The sequence below is a fragment of the Podarcis vaucheri genome (assembly GCF_965113315.1).
Source record: "Podarcis vaucheri genome assembly, chromosome: 2".
Classification (NCBI taxonomy): Eukaryota; Metazoa; Chordata; class Lepidosauria; order Squamata; family Lacertidae; genus Podarcis; species Podarcis vaucheri.
Genome location: NC_138760.1, coordinates 118,100,584 through 118,116,502, shown reverse-complemented (window position 1 = coordinate 118,116,502; position 15,919 = coordinate 118,100,584). Strand labels below are relative to the sequence as shown.

Here is a 15,919-nt window from a genome sequence, read left to right as displayed (position 1 = left end):
TTTTTATTGTGTGTCTACCCTGAACTCCCCATCCTGATCCAGCGCCGTAACCACTATACCACACTGTCTGTATCTGAGGGAGTATCCAACCCAAGTTGGGTTTAAGGATAAAGAGCCCTGAGAAGGGAGAGCAGTTGGCACCCTGGCACTGCCCGCGTTCACAGTTAGCATCCAGTCAGTATACAGAGCAGGAAGACACAGTCTTTCCCCCTGCTGCGGTAAGATGGACTATATTTCTATTTCAATTGTACTGCTTATTTTAAAATTTGCTGTCTCCACGTATAAATTAGCACAAAGAATAGCAGAATTGTAGAGATGGAAGGGATCCCAAGCGTCATCTAGTCGCAGGACTCTCAGCTAATGCATCTCTCACTTTCATGTACGTTTTCATTTAAATTTCTGACCTTTTTGGTGTTATGGAGATCAGCTCTGTCCAAATGCCCTCGCTAGTTCACTTATTTACAATTCCTGCTTCTCTTTGTTCCTTAATTCCTCCACATACTGTGACTTCTCTGCAAACAATAACATTCCTCATTTCACCTTTCCCCCTTTTGGGGGTTAGATTTATTAATTTTATTCAAGAATATTTAATTCTAATTGCCTGCACCTGCCCCATTGCAGGGATTGCTCCTATACAGCTTAGTTTCAATGATCATTGATAAGGAGCATCTCTGACTGGCAACTTCTGCGTTCCTGTGGACTATTTCGGCTGGAAAACCCTACTGAAAATTCTCCTGGAAACCTTGTTGCTGAAGAAGCCCTATGGGTGAAACAAGGTGTATCCTGATAACTGCCTTATTGTCACTAAGTAGTTCTGTTTGTTGCACTCTCAAGACGTAAGACTATGCAGAAGGAAGATATCAGTATGAAATGGAACTGTACATTGTAATCGTTGGACTTGACTATCCTTGGACTTTACGACAATAAAAACATATAGAAGGTTAATAGTAGTATGATACGTCCTTGCCACCAGGAACTGTGCTTTGCAATTTTTTTATATGATGACTACAGTTTTATTATATACAATGTTATGTTACTTTACAGCCAGTTACGTGTGTGTTGTGGTATTCTGAACAGGATTTACGTAATGAGGCAATTGTGGTGTGTGTTGAACTTCTCAAATCTTCTCCCATCTCCCATTTCTCCAAACTTTCCTTCACTCCCTGGAGACTTGCCACATTCAGTGGCTGGGGCCTGCAACATAATCTCAACAGATAGACATCCCCCGAGAGCTCAGAGGCATTGTACTGGAGTTCTCCGCCAGCGTCATCTATGCAGATGAGACATTTCTGATTCCCACAGGAGAATTTCAACTCGACCCCATCACTCTTGATCAACAAACTGGCATTCTCCTTCACGCACGTAGGCTCCTCCTTGAAATTCCTCATTGCCATGTCCAAGCATGCGACCAGATTCCTTGTGTCTGGCTCATAACCCTGCAACCGTTTCTGCACAGATCTCAGAGATTCCATGCTCAGTGGGTGAGTTACTCTCTGGATCTGAGAGCAGAGACTTTTAAACAAGAGTTCTTGACCCAGAAACTTTCCCACAATAAGCCAATCCATCTCACTAAGAATGCCCCTAAATTATTAGCAGCCTGTTGAGGGTATCTTTGATGGATCTCCGGCCTGATTCAGGAGGACTGCTGATCTCCAGCTCAGCTGAAGCAGGTATGAACTGTCGGAGGATGTGGCATAGGAACACAACTCTTCTTGTTTTGCATGTTACTATGGTGATCTGTATTTAGCTTTCCTGCAGGTGTTAACAAAAGAAAGGAAATGGAATGGAACTTACCAGTAAATTTCAGTGTGCGGGAACTTCCCCCAAAAAACAAACAAGACCAAAATGTGATAGAAGCCTGCCATGTTTGAGTTTACATACGGTTCCTTCGCTGCTGTTTACAAAGTACATGAACCATTAGAACGGTTAGCCAGTGTGGTGTAGTGGTTAAGAGCGGTGGACTCGTATAATCTGGTGAACCAGGTTCGCTTCCCCGCTCCTCCACATGCAGCTGCTGGGTGACCTTGGGCCAGTCACACTTCTCTGAAGTCTCTCAGCCCCACTCACCTCACAGAGTGTTTGTTGTGGGGGAGGAAGGGAAAGGAGAATGTTAGCCGCTTTGAGACTCCTGAAGGGGAGTGAAAGGCGGGATATCAAATCCAAACTCCTCCTCCTCCTCCTCCTCCTCCTCCTCCTCCTCTTCTTCTTCTTCTTCTTCTTCTTCTTCTTCTTCTTCTTCTTCTTGCCAGAATCCCATTTGCTTACCCTGTTGTCAGACCAGGAGGATGTGAATAAGCAGGTACGTTTTGTATGATAAAAATACCAGTTGCTCCTCGGATCAAATTTGAACCGGTCCCTTGAAATTGGGTTAAACGAGAGACAAAATTCAAATTTCAGTAGTAAGAGCTCAAGCTGATGATGGTAACTTCATTTGTGGGTGCAGCACCCACCCTCTGGAATGCTCTCTCTCAAATAATTCATGAGATGGAGACAGTAGAGATTTCCAAACTTACATGTTTACCCAAACTTACATGTTTCCTCTTAAAAACTTACATGTTTACCTAGGTTTTGCTAGATTCTGGCTCCTATTTTTTTTAATTTTCTGTTCTGTACACTTCTTAGTTTTATTTGATGCATAGTTTTGTTTTTAAGAAATGTTATTGAAATATTGTTTCATTGTTGTTGTTTTTGTTTATTTGGAAATGTTTAGAAACCAGTTAATTAAAAAAAAACTAAGCTGTGGTACAAAAATAGTATGATTTTCAATAAAAACACAGGTAAAATCTGCAAGAATTTAAAAGGAAGTGTACACAATTAAAGAAGTGTCTATGTGGGCTTACTGAAATAAATGTTTTCACGCAATAATAATAATAAAAAGCTCAAGCTCCCACTAGGGTTGGAAAACCTCAGCTGCAGGAGCCAAAGGATGCAGACCCCTCAAAATGGCCGTCAGGATGAAATACCTTTCCTTAGTTATTTCCCTTTGGAGCATCAGAATTGGCTTCAAAGAGTCAATTTGACAACAATAAAATCATTTTTATTTTGTCATGACAAAAAAGGTACAGACAAGGTAAAGTTCATTGCCTGCCCGCCCTCTCTGGGCTTGCCAGCCCTTTTTATACCCTCTGGGACGGATAATCATTTGATTTCCGAGAAAACATGATTTACGGGAAATGGTATAGAATTTAGCTTTCGTTTCTCCATATTTGGACTTCCTTGTTTCACGTATGTCCAGTCCCTCCCTCTGGGGTGACAATAATATCCATTCAACCTTGCTCTTTATCTTTACTCGGCCAAGCCAGACATTCCTGAGATAGGCCTATTTTCACTGTAACATCTAAGCAAGAAAAAGCCTTGTTCTTCTGGCTGCCCCCCCCCCCTTTGGGATAACATATGAGAGAGGAGAAAATGCCTTAAACAGTTTTTGGGATCATATAGAGCAGTGTTTCCCAACCTTTTTTGGGCAAAGGCACACTTGTTTGATGAAAAAAATCTCGAGGCACACCACCATTACAGCCCCGTGACGTCAGCGCACAGCGTCACGCCGGGAGGGACGCACGAAAGTGTTAGTTTCAATTTTTTCCCCTCCCCCTTGCCGGGGAACCTCCAAGCTTTGGGGGTGGGGGGGGGAGGCAGCAAAGCGAGGGACTGAGGGACTCCTCCAATGACAAGGGTTGGGGAAGAAGAGAAAGGGCTATTCCGCTCCAGTCACAAGAGGGGAATATGTACTGGCCCAACTGGTGTGCGGTCTTCGGAAAGCGGGGTGCGGGAAGGAAGCCTAGGCTCGGGGTCCACCGACCTCGGCGGAGAAAGGCAACAACCGGAGCCGATGACGAGCCGGCGTGTGCATGCAGCGGCTGGCCTCAAGCTCGGGAAGCTGCGCGCGGCGATGTTGACGCGGGGCGTGTGAGAGCTTGGGGGCGGGGGGCGGGAGAGAGAGAGAAAGAGTTGGCAGCACCAGGCGCTGTTACTTATTGCGCTGTGGACGCTGCCAGCAACTGCGGTGGTTGTGCGGCGGCCGCCGCCGCAGAACGTCCTCGTCAGTCAGCTGAGCTGCCTGGCGGCGTAGGGAGCCGAGGGGCGGGGCTTCCTTTCTGAAGGAGCTGAGGGTGGGGGTCCTCCGGCGCCTTCGGCGAAACGGCGCCGGCCAGAGCGCTTCTAGGAGGCTGCCTTTGTGCGCGACGTAAAGCCCTCTTTCCCTCCCTCCAGCCCCGTGTCACCTGTGGAAAAGGGGGCTGGATCCAGTGACGCAACTCGGAAAACTGTTAGGGAAGCCAGAGCAGGAAAGTGAGTGGGAGGCGGCGGCGGCGCTTTAACTCACGTTTCCTTTTTGAAAGAGAAACTTAAGTCAGTGTTTCCCAACCTTTTTTGGACTCGCCCGCCTCCCTCCAGGCAACATCTCGCGGCACACCAGGCAACATCTTGCGGCACACTAGTGTGCCGCGGAACACCGGTTGGGAAACACTGATATAGAGAACAATATTCTAATGGCCCTTCAAGGATACAGGCCTCACTGATCCCTTGCATGCACTTGTGATGAAAATCTATCCTTGGACAGGGATAATCTCTCTTGCTTGTGTGGATGAAGAGCATAGCAGGAACTCTGCTCACTTTTGCTACTGGTCCTATCTATCCGCAGCGCAAGTTATTTCAAATGTTCCCCATAAGGCATGGGTAGGGAACTCATCTGTCAATCGTGTAATTTCATAGTGATATTATGTGATTGTCCCAACCATCCGCCAAAGTTCACCCATGGGGTGGGGCCAAATTTTTCCAAACTCCAGACACAAGGGAATGTAGCGTCCGGGCTGCAAAAGGCTCCCCACCTGTGCCTCACATCAACATGGGTCATGTTGGGAAATGTTAAATCTGAAGCCAGTCATTTCAAACAGAGGAATAGTTTCCATTTTTATTTCACTTAAAAGCACATACGTTCAGAAGATTCCTGCTGGTTCAGACCACAGCTCCCCACTTCCTCCCTGCAGCCCTTGTTTATTTCATATATTAAAGACTCAAAGAAAGCAACAGCAGTTTAAGAGTTACAATATAAGAGCAGACTTGAGCACCTTGTCCTCCACTGGTTCAGACTAGAGATATTTAACAGTGGTTCTGCAAATCCCCATAGCAGCTTGGATATTAAGCTATTAATGGCACCAACAAATGCAGTAAGGGGAATTACTTTTATTTATTTACAAGGTTTCTTACACACCTTTCGACTTCAGGTCCTAGAGTGAGTGACGAGAATTAAACAATTATAAAAGGAAACAGAACAACTATTTGAAGCACATTAAATTATCCATATCTGGAGATAACAGGGAATCATTTATATGCCCCCATATCAAGTCTCTATTTGTGTATCATGTATTTGCAGACTATTCCTCTTTAACTGTGCTTCTATTTTGTGTGTTTCTGTTCTGCATAAAATACAGCTATGGGGTTGTGATCCGGAACAAGCAGTCAATCTGGTTTGGGGCCTCATGCCAGTTCCTCATTCAAAAGCCTTGTCTCTTCAGCTGCTCCCCCCCCCCCCCCCGCGAAGCTGTGGGTTTACGGCAGTGTTCGTGTGTTTGGCTTCCCACGACAGAGCGCTCTTTGGAAGAGAGCGCCTGCAAGGCCCTTTCAGAATTGACAGCAATGACACTGTGTGTCAGAGTCAGACTGTTACTAATTCCCTCTAAAGAACTTGGCAGTTTAGGGCAGGAACTTAATATGCTGAGCCCTTTCCACATCACACATACTCCCCCCCCCCCCCAAAAAAAAGTTCTTTCCCCAGATGTTTGAGGGAGGAAAGTATGGGGGGATTCAGTTCCTTCCCCACCCATCCCTGGTTTTAAAGGACCCTGATGTTGGGAAAGATGGAGGGCACAAGGAGAAGGGGACGACGGAGGACGAGATGGCAGGACAGTGTTCTCGAAGCTACCAGCATGAGTTTGACCAAACTGCAGGAGGCAGTGGAAGACAGGAGTGCCTGGCGTGCTCTGGTCCATGGGGTCACGAAGAGTCGGACACGACTAAATGACTAAACAACAACAACAAAGAACAAATATACCCAGACAAACTTAGTTGATCTCTAAGGTGCTACTGGACAATCGTCTTTTTTTTTTTTAAGGAAGCATGGGGATCCTGGATACTTCTGTTCTCCCACACGTCTGTTTTTGGGACCATAGATCCCAGGATCCCATAATCTTTTTTAAAAAAAGATATTTATTGAAATTTTGCAGACAATAAAAGGCTACAAGATTAAAAATGAAAAATAAAAAAGAATAACAATAATAAAAGAAAAAAGAGATACAAAAATACAAAGACAAAACACATAAAGACTAAGAAAAAATTAAAAACAAATCAACATTTTCATGTCTTATATTTCATTTACTTGTTTCCTGACCTCCTCACACCCCCCCCTTTTTGTATTCCAGTTCACATAGTTAATTCAGCAAATCCTTACCCTCTATCATTTATCTTTACTCAATATCTTAACCTATTATAACTATATATTTTAAACCATTGTCAATCCGTATTCACATATTCTTATTAATCTTTTTACCAATACCGCTTATTTTCAATCCAACATCCCTTTAACATTCATTGATTTTACAGTATTTCTGCAAGTAGTCTTTAAATTTCTCCCAGTCTTCTTCCAGGATCCCATAATCAATCTGGTGGAAAACTCAATGGCACCCCTCTGGAGGCTTCGCCTGGGGCGGAAATCCAGGCTAGACCTGCCGTCCCCCCCCCCCCGCTACAGCTCTGAGCAGGACACAGAAGAATGCAGCAACCTGTGAGTTCAGCCCACTAACCTGCTGCGCGTTTATGATGGATGTGGGGGGGAAATGGGGCTCTTTTCAGTGCATTCTGCATGGAAAGCAAATGGCCTGTCAGGGGAGAGAGGCAACGCTCCATGCCTTCTCCACCAGATTGCTGCATCTGGGAGGGGGTATTATCCTGTCTTTTACTCATAAGAGGGGCTTCCTTCATGAGTGAAAAGGGGTGTGTCTGTGTGTGTGTGTGTTGCCAGCTCATAACTCACAAGGAATTATTAGCTACATTTCCCTTCAGGATTCTGCATATAACTTAGAATCACAGAATCAGAAAATCATAGAGTTGGAATAGACCACAAGGGCCATCGAGTCCAACCCCCTGCCAAGCAGGAAACACCATCTTAAGTGCAGGTCTGTTGTGTTTTTTAATACAGTGGTACCTCGGGTTACATACGCTTCAGGTTAGATACGCTTCAGGTTACAGACTCTGCTAACCCAGAAATAGTGCTTCAGGTTAAGAACTTTGCTTCAGGATGAGAACAGAAATTGTGCTCCGGTGGTGTGGCAGCAGCAGGAGGCCCCATTAGCTAAACGGGTGCTTCAGGTTAAGAACAGTTTCAGGTTAAGTACGGACCTCCAGAATGAATTAAGCACTTAACCTGAGGTACCACTGTACACAAATTGCCAGCAGGATCTCCAGTCAAGAATAAGGCCCCTTGAGTGGGTTATTCCGCCTACCTGCCAAAGTCCCTTGTGCGCTACTTCCTGAGCACCCGACGGACGGCAGTTTTTCGGGTCCTTGGGAGGCGCATTGCAGGGGTTTTCCGATGGCCCTTTGCTCAGCGGGAAGCTCAGGAAGTGCTGAGCGTTGGGCTTGCAAAGCACTTTTGAACCATGCTTCCCAAATGCTCACCGACCCACTCGGCACTTTCCAGGCACCAAGCCAAAGCTGCTTCCTCCAGGGATCATCTGTGCAACTGGCTTCCTCGCGCGAAATTCTGCTGTGCAGCTGATCCAAGCATGTCCATCTCCTTGCCCCACACCGGATTCAGCATTTGAAGCCAGGTGTGGGGCAAGGGGGGTATGCACGGGGGGGAAACTGCCTCAAGTTCCAATTTGGGACCAGTGCTGGGCCAAATCTGGCCTGCAGGCTGGAGGATCTCTATCCCTGGAGCCTTCTTGTATAATAATAATTATTATTTGGTATAATTTCTTTGTTTTACATTTTAGAATATTCATTTAAACAACTTCCCTTCTTCTCTTTCCATGGTTCATTTTGCATGCCATGAATCCCTGCATATTTTACATAAACTAAAGCATTCAGTATTCCATTGTTGCATCCATCAAAACTTATTTACACTGTTGAATTTATGCTGCCAACGTTTTCAAGTGTACGCAATTTTTACCCATATACAGTGGTACCTCGGGTTAAATACTTAATTCATTCTGGAGCTTAACCTGAAACTGTTCTTAACCTGAAGCACCACTTTAGCTAATGGGGCCTCCCGCTGCTGCCGTGCCACTGCCATGCGATTTCTGTTCTCATCCTGAAGCAAAGTTCTTAACCCGAGGTACTATTTCTGGGTTAGCAGAGTCTTTAACCTGAAGCGTCTGTAACCCAAGCTACCACTGTATTCAAATAAACATTTGCCAATCTTCTTTAAAAGTATGTTCCTCTATTTCTCTTATTCTATATGTTAAGTCTGCAGGCTACGCATATTACATCAGCTTAAGTTGCCATTCTTCTTTAGCTGGGACCTCACTCGTTTTCCATTTTTGGGCTAACAAAACACGGGCTGCTGTAGTGGCATACATAAATAGCCATTTCTGTTGTTTTTTTAAAAAATGATATTTATTAAGGTTTCAAAGAAAAGAATTACATGAATTGAAAAAAAGAAAAACAAAAGTAAAAATAAAAGAAAAAATACAAAATACAAAAAAGATAAAAAGCACTTAAAAAATACATCAGTCTTTCCATACCTTACATTCATTTCCTTGTTTCCCTGACCTCCTCACACCCCCCTTTTTGTATTCCAATTCAGTCAGTTAATTCAGCAATTTCTTTCCCTCTTTGTTTTTATCTTAGTCCTTTAACATAATATATTATAACTTTAGATTCTCACCTGTTAACAACCCATTTTTACATACACCTTTATAACATTGCTGCTTAAACCACTTAACTTCATTCTGACATCATTCTAACATTCATTAATTTTGCAGTATTTCTGTAAATAGTCTTTAAATTTCTCCCAATCTTCTTCCACCGACTCTTCTCCCTGGAATTCAGATTTCCCCTCATTTGGTGCATAAACTCCTACTATCAAAAATTTCTCTCCTTGTCATAAATAGCCTTTTCTGACACCTGGGAATTTCCATCTGAATTATCCCCAACGAAAAGGACTCTGGTTTGTTTGTTTTTTTGGAAAAGTACTTTTAAACATTTCCCCCCCAATTCATTATAAATTATTTCCCAATACCCTTTTGCCCTTTTACAAGTCCACCACATAGGACAGAATGTACCCTTAGCCTCATTGCCTCATTGTCTCTTGTATAATTATTCTAATGGGACGACCTGTTAAAATTTTGCAATTTGCTGCAGAAGCTGGATGTTTGCTTGCTTGTATCATTTCTGTTTCGCAGCTTTGCCTTTCTAATTCTGGACCCATCTGCTCGCGATTGGTGCTTCCTTCTGCAGAACACATGGATGGAACGGAACTCCGAAGGATGGGTCTGTGACATCACAGCTGCAAAGACCAATGAGAATCAAGCCACATTCTCTCCTGTCCTCTTCCCAACTCCCATGGATGCTAGTAGGAACCCAGACACAAAAGTAAGTTCATTTCCCCGAGTTACTGACTGTGGTGTTCTCCCCACAATCTCACGTTCAGCCCTGAGCTACCCTCAACTGTGCCTGTGACTTCAGTTCTGGCCCAAGAACCCCTTGTTGTCCTCCTTTCCCTTTCAGTCCTTGTTCCTAAGGGTTCACAATTGATATAATTGGACAGAAATAACTAACCCTCAAGCATCCCTTCATAAGCATCTTTTCATACGCACATTTGGCTTGATAAAGTCAAGCCACTTGCTCTTCCATTGCATGCTTGCGTGGGCTACACTGAGGTTCTAAGCCACTTCATGGACAGGTCAGAGGACCTCTAGGTTGAGACATGGAGGAGAGAGGGTGCAACCTTGCACCTGAGAGTTGTTAGCATAGGACTTTATTCAAGTAAGTCCTGTTCAGAGTAGATGCAAATAAATTAATGGGCTTGATTGAGTTGTGTCCATTAACTCCAATGGATCTACTTTGAATAAGACAATGGAGACAACACGCTGTTGTGCTTTTTTTACAAGCCCATGTACTGCATAGAGGGATGCAGGTGGCGCTGTGGTCTAAACCACTGAGCCTCTTGGGCTTGCTGATCGGAAAGTCAGCGGTTTGAATCTGCGTGACGGGGTGAGCTCCCGTTGCTCAGTCCCAGCTCCTGCCAACCTAGCAGTTCGAAAGTAACCAGTGGAAGTAGATAAATAGGTACCGCTCCGGCGAGAAGGTAAACGGGATTTCCATGTGCTCTGGTTTCCGTCACGGTGTTCCATTGCACCAGAAGTGGTTTAGTCATGCTGACCACATGACCCAGAAAGCTTTCTGTTGGCTCCCTCGGCCTGAAAGCAGAGATAAGCGCTACACCCCATAGTCGCCTTTGACTGGACTTAACCGTCCAGGGGTCCTTTACGACTGCATAGAGGTAAATGTTACATTCATTTGCAGTCATCACTATGCAAGGGCGAGCTTCACCGGCTACATTCTGAATATCAAACCACTCTTTAGCACTTGGTTGGCGCAAACGGAAGTTCACCTTTTCTCTGGATTTGCATTTGCTCTGAACAGCACCAGATTTAGGGCAGCGTGGGCGATTACACCAGACAGGGAGCTGAGCTGAAGGGGTGCAAAACTGAGAAGATTGATAACTGAGAAGGTGCATTTGGAATTTTGGCACCATATTATGAAAGATTACCAAAGCCCACACCTGCTCTGATTTAGCACTAAATAGCAGATTTCCTCTGGGGAAGAAGGAAACCACTCAGACCCGTGCTTAGAAAGTGTGGGTAAAGTGGAGAACCGCTCAGACACATGGGATAAGCCTGCACCTCCATCACTAGTTGTGTATGAAAACATCCTGGAATGCATCCCTTTGCAGATTGGTTTTATTTCTCTTGCGTTTCTGTGTCTTGTGGCAAAAATAGTAATACTGGTAGTGCTTTTCATTCAGCAGCCGGTCTGACCATCTTCTTTGTCTGACCTCACCCTCATGCAATCACTGATCAAGCCTTAAAGGGGCGGGGAGAAAGGAGGCCACATTCTCTTGTCCATGGTGGGTGGGGGACAGAGGCAAAAATGGGCAGGGCCAGAGATGCACCTCATAAACACTCCTCTCTCCATCTGGGCTCACAAGAGGCAGGATCACAGTTCAAGGGCACATTCAAGCCAGGCAAAGGCACTCAAGGAGGCAGCCAAGCAGGGGTGGTAAGGGCTGTGGCCTGGGGAGAGGAGGTCTGCCCTGGGGAGATGTAAAGGGATTGTCCAGACAGTTACACAACGCTGACCTTTGCACTCTCTTAGGAAACTTATTGGTTTTCCTAAGTGTTTACCCATGCAAGGCCTCTTCCCCAGCCTTGCCATAAAGGTAAAGGTAAAGGGAACCCGGACCATTAGGTCTAGTCGTGGACGACTCTGGGGTTGCGGCGCTCATCTCGCTTTATGGGCTGAGGGAGTTGGCTTCCGGGTCATGTGGCCAGCATGACTAAGCCGCTTCTGGCAAAACCAGAGCAGCGCACGGAAACGCCGTTTACCTTCCCGACGGAGCGGTACCTATTTATCTACTTGCACTTTGATGTGCTTTCGAACTGCTAGGTTGGCAGGAGCAGGGAATGAGCAACGGGAGCTCACCCCGTTGCGGGGATTCAAACCGCTGACCTTCTGATCAGCAAGTCCTAGGCTCTGTGGTTTAACCCACAGCGCCACCATAATTCCTGGTGGCTGGCCATGTTGGCTGGGACTGAAGCGAATTGTGGCCCTCAACAACATCTGGAGGGCAACACATTGGCTGTCCCTGTCCTGGAGGAACCAGGCACATGACCACCATTATCAAACGGGCACCGGTTGCCACTTCCGTACAGTGACGGATTCCATTCTGAGATGCCTTTCTTCTCCAGGTCTTGGAGGACCATTGATGCCACTGCACGAGAAGACATGTTTGGCGTTGCATCCGTAGAACCTGGCCTTTCTTCGTATGGGTGCCTGCATCCCCAAGCCCATCCCTCCAGCACCACTGAGTGTCAGCAACTTACTCTCAGCGAAGGAGAGCTTGGAGATAGCCAACCGGGGATCTGACACCATGCTGACAGCTTGCTTAGACCACGCCCTGCTAGAGTTCCCCCGTGAGCCTCGCTGCCTCCAGGACAATGCCACCTTGACCGTCCAGGTGAGAGGGAGGAAAAGGATGGAGTTTGTCTCCGGTGGAGGTGAGAACAAGATAGTCATCTCTTGGTCAAAGAAGAAAACCTGCTATAACATTGAGGTCTCCAGCCTGGAGGTTTACCTGGACCGGCTGTCCCTCTGCCCAGCTCCACTGACCTCTGAGAATTTGGAGAAGGTGAGGCAGGGGCTCCTTAAGTGGGGGGATGTCACAAAGGACCTGAGGGCCTGCCTTGATCTAGCCATAACAGAGATTGAGAAGGAGCCCCCTTCAGTGAAGAGGAGTGCTGAGTTGACCATTGAATGTGAAGGCTCCTGCTTGGATTTCATTTCTGGGAAGGGGAAGTCCCGCATCCACATCCTTTTCTCCGATAGACAACCTCGGTACCGGGTTCGAGTTACTTGCATGGACATCTACGTAGACAGGTTGAACAGCCGCGCGGTGCCCCTCACCTCTGAGAACTTGCTTAAAGTGTGGAAGGAGACAGAAGGCCTGAAAGGATGTACGGTGGACCTTCGGGCCTGCCTCAAGCGAGCCTTGCAGGAGTTTAATGCTTTGACTCCACGACACCGGGCCAATGCCACCATCTTCATTGACTGCGATGGGAAGAACTTCAAGATGGTTTCCGGGCACGGAGACAGCTGGATCTCTGTTTTCAACGTTGTCGGAGATCAACATTGCCGAAGAGAAGTGGTTCTGGCGCTGGCGGATTCCGGGTCGTCCGGCAGGGTAACAGGCCCGACCTCTGCGAAACAAGGGAAAGAAGGACCATCAGTTTGGATGAGGAAACTGGAAGGGAGGAGAGGGGCAGAGGAGGGCCCGTCCAATCAGGCAAGGAGAACTTTCAAAGTGCTGTCTAATGGGAAGAGATCTAAGAGAGGAGGGCCGCCCAATGTGATCGCATTAGAAGAATTTGCCTCTAGTACTTGGAAATGGGAGGAAGAAACAACATCATCGTTTGCAGGGAGGACTTTTTCCCGTGAGAAGAGGGCAGATACGGGGCTGTCCAAAAGTTCCAGGGCGCCAGGAAGGGAATGTTCCCTTAAGTCAAAAGCATTATCAACCAGTGGGAAAAGGAAACGGTCTGGTGAGAGGGATGGAAAAGAAGGAGAACATGCTGGGTGGCAGAGCTTAACCAGTGGAACAGCAACAGAGGAAGTGTTGATCCATGGACACAGGGAGGAGGCTGGGAAAGAAATGGAGCCAACATCCAATGGATCAAGTGAAGATGATGATGATGAAGAAGAGCCACCTGGTGTTCTAGAGGAGTCTTCAGACAGCAGACAGGCAGATGATGGTCCAGAAAGGTGACTCATCTGGAGGAATGGTGAACATGATGGATCCATCCAAGGTCAGTTCTTGGACTGGGACTGAGATGGATGCTTTCCAGGAGCAGGACGTTGTTTCTGGATCAGGAAGCCGGGGGCTGGTCCACCAAATGAATTGTGCAAGAGTGATACCAAAAATAAATGATCTATGGACCTGAGATGCCACTTAAATCTAGCTATGGGGGTTGGGGGTGGAATTTGCTTCCAGATGGTGGTACTGCTGTGGTTTAGCTCCCCTCCATGCCAAAAAATGTCCTCAGCCGTTAATCACCCTGTTAGCCTTGGAGGGAAGGGAACATACAGATAAAAAATTCTCTTGTCGGTGGATATAGTTGGGTTGCAGGGGCAAGTGAGAGCTGGGGCATGGAGGAAAGAGTGAACGCTACTTCCCTGCACGAAAGCCCCAACCCAAATTGCACACTCCTCCACACACACACACTTTTCTTTTTAACCAAAAGAAAAAATAGCATGGAGAAACCTGATCGCTTCCCATCTAGCTTGACCTTTGCTATGGACCCCAAGGAAACACACTTGACACTTCCTTATCCTTCAGTAAAAGCAACTCATTGCTGCCACCTTCTGGCCAAGTCGAGTGTTTGTGAACCGCTCTGTATTTTGCAGGAGGGATTTGAGTGCATATTGGAACTTTATTAGGTTAATGCCATTAAAGCGATTAAAGGGTTCTGCCACCCTCGTGCAAAGAGCCCACTTTTTAAAAGAAGCAGATTTTCTTGTGGTTAGGAGAAAAATGACCGGAAAATGCATTATGAGCAAAGATTAAATGGAGAGATGTATAAACACCCCACAAGCCAAGCAAGAGACATGAAAGAGGAAGGCTCATTGTCATATAACTGCCCCGGAAATGAAATCAGAATGGGCACCTCTGTCTTGGCACCAGGAGACCCTCCCTGGGGAAGATCTCTTACCCTACACTCTGCCCGAAGATGACATATGCCCCCCATGTATTCTCAAAACAGTCCTACGATATGGGTGAAGCTAGGAAGGAGTGCATGGTCCTCCAATACGTTTTGTAGTAAGAAACTGAACACAGGTCTTCTTGTCTTAAGTCCGACACTCTAAGTGCTGGTGCTATAGGATGACAGAGAATGGCACCCAAGAGATCAAATGGAACATGTTTTATTTGGGTTCTCTTTTTAAAAAAAAAGATATTTATTAAAGTTTTTTTAAAAAATATAACAATGAAAATGAAAAATAAAAAGAAACAAAATACAACATAAAAACAGTTAAAAAACAAATAATTTTCCATAACATATCTTCCTTACACTTATTTCCCCAGACCTCCTCAAACCTCCCTTCTTTGTATTCCACTTCAATTTGTTAGTTCAGCAAATCCTTACCATTAAGCTTTTACCCATTTGTAAACCTTTTTTTTCTTCCGTATCTCCTAAAGCATTACAGCTGGAAACCCCTTAGTTTCTATCCAACATCCTTCTAGCATTCATTAATTTTACAATATTTCTGTAAATAGTCTTTAAATTTCTTCCAGTCTTCTTCCACCAACTCTTCTCCCTGGTCTCGGATTCTGCCAGTCATTTCTGCCAATTCCATGTAGTCAATCACCTTCATCTGCCATTCTTTGGGTTCTCTCTCTCTCTGTGTGTGTCTCTCTTTTCATGAAGTCCAGAAATTATGTGTGAGCCAGCAGGCTAGTAAAAATAATACACAATGTTAGGGAAAAATTGCAGGCAACCCCCTAATAATAATAATAATAATAATAATAATAATACACGTGTGAATAGCTTGTATAAACTTGCTCTGTGAGACTGCATCGCAGGATCTCTCAGGGGCAATTCATGTAGGCTAAGATATCGATGTTACTGGAGGGGGTGGGAATTGGGAGGATAATGCGGGTGAATTTCAATTCACTTTGCTTTATAACACTGTGTCCAGTGGCGTAGCGTGGGGGGTGCAGGGGGGGCCGGCCACACCAGGCGCAACATCTGGGGGTTAGGGTTAGGGGCGCAAATCCATGGGTTAGGGGACGCAAATTACTTGCCTTGCCCCGGGTGCTGACAACCCACGCTACGCCACTGACTGTGTCGGAGAATACTCTGAAGACGAGAATTGGGGAGGGCAGGGAGATCAGCTTCTGACAGAAGAGGGGGGGACTATTCGCCCCCCCCCCCGATTACCAGTGTTTCCCGAAGCAGAGAGACAGGAAGACACAGAGCTGCCCAGCTATGAGACTGTTGCTGGGCAGAAGAGAAGGAGCAACTGGGCGATACATCAATAGAGAGTGGGGGGGGAACCCAGCCCCCCGACTTTGTATGAGAACAAAAGAGACACAGCGGAGAGGCGGGACATCCTGTTGGTGAGCTGCTTCCTGCAGAAGTGGAGGAGA

At 46.0% G+C, this 15,919-nt stretch overlaps 1 protein-coding gene across 1 annotated transcript; it reads left to right on the top strand.

Moving 5' to 3' along the window:
* Window positions 1–9,448: 9,448 nt before the first annotated feature.
* Window positions 9,449–13,715, top strand: LOC309524925 (uncharacterized protein). The gene is made up of 2 exons (XM_082210162.1): window positions 9,449–9,588; window positions 11,967–13,715. Exon 2 carries the CDS (start codon window positions 12,044–12,046, stop codon window positions 13,538–13,540), a length of 1,497 nt encoding a protein of 498 aa, XP_082066288.1. The 5' UTR covers window positions 9,449–9,588; window positions 11,967–12,043; the 3' UTR covers window positions 13,541–13,715.
* Window positions 13,716–15,919: the final 2,204 nt, after the last annotated feature.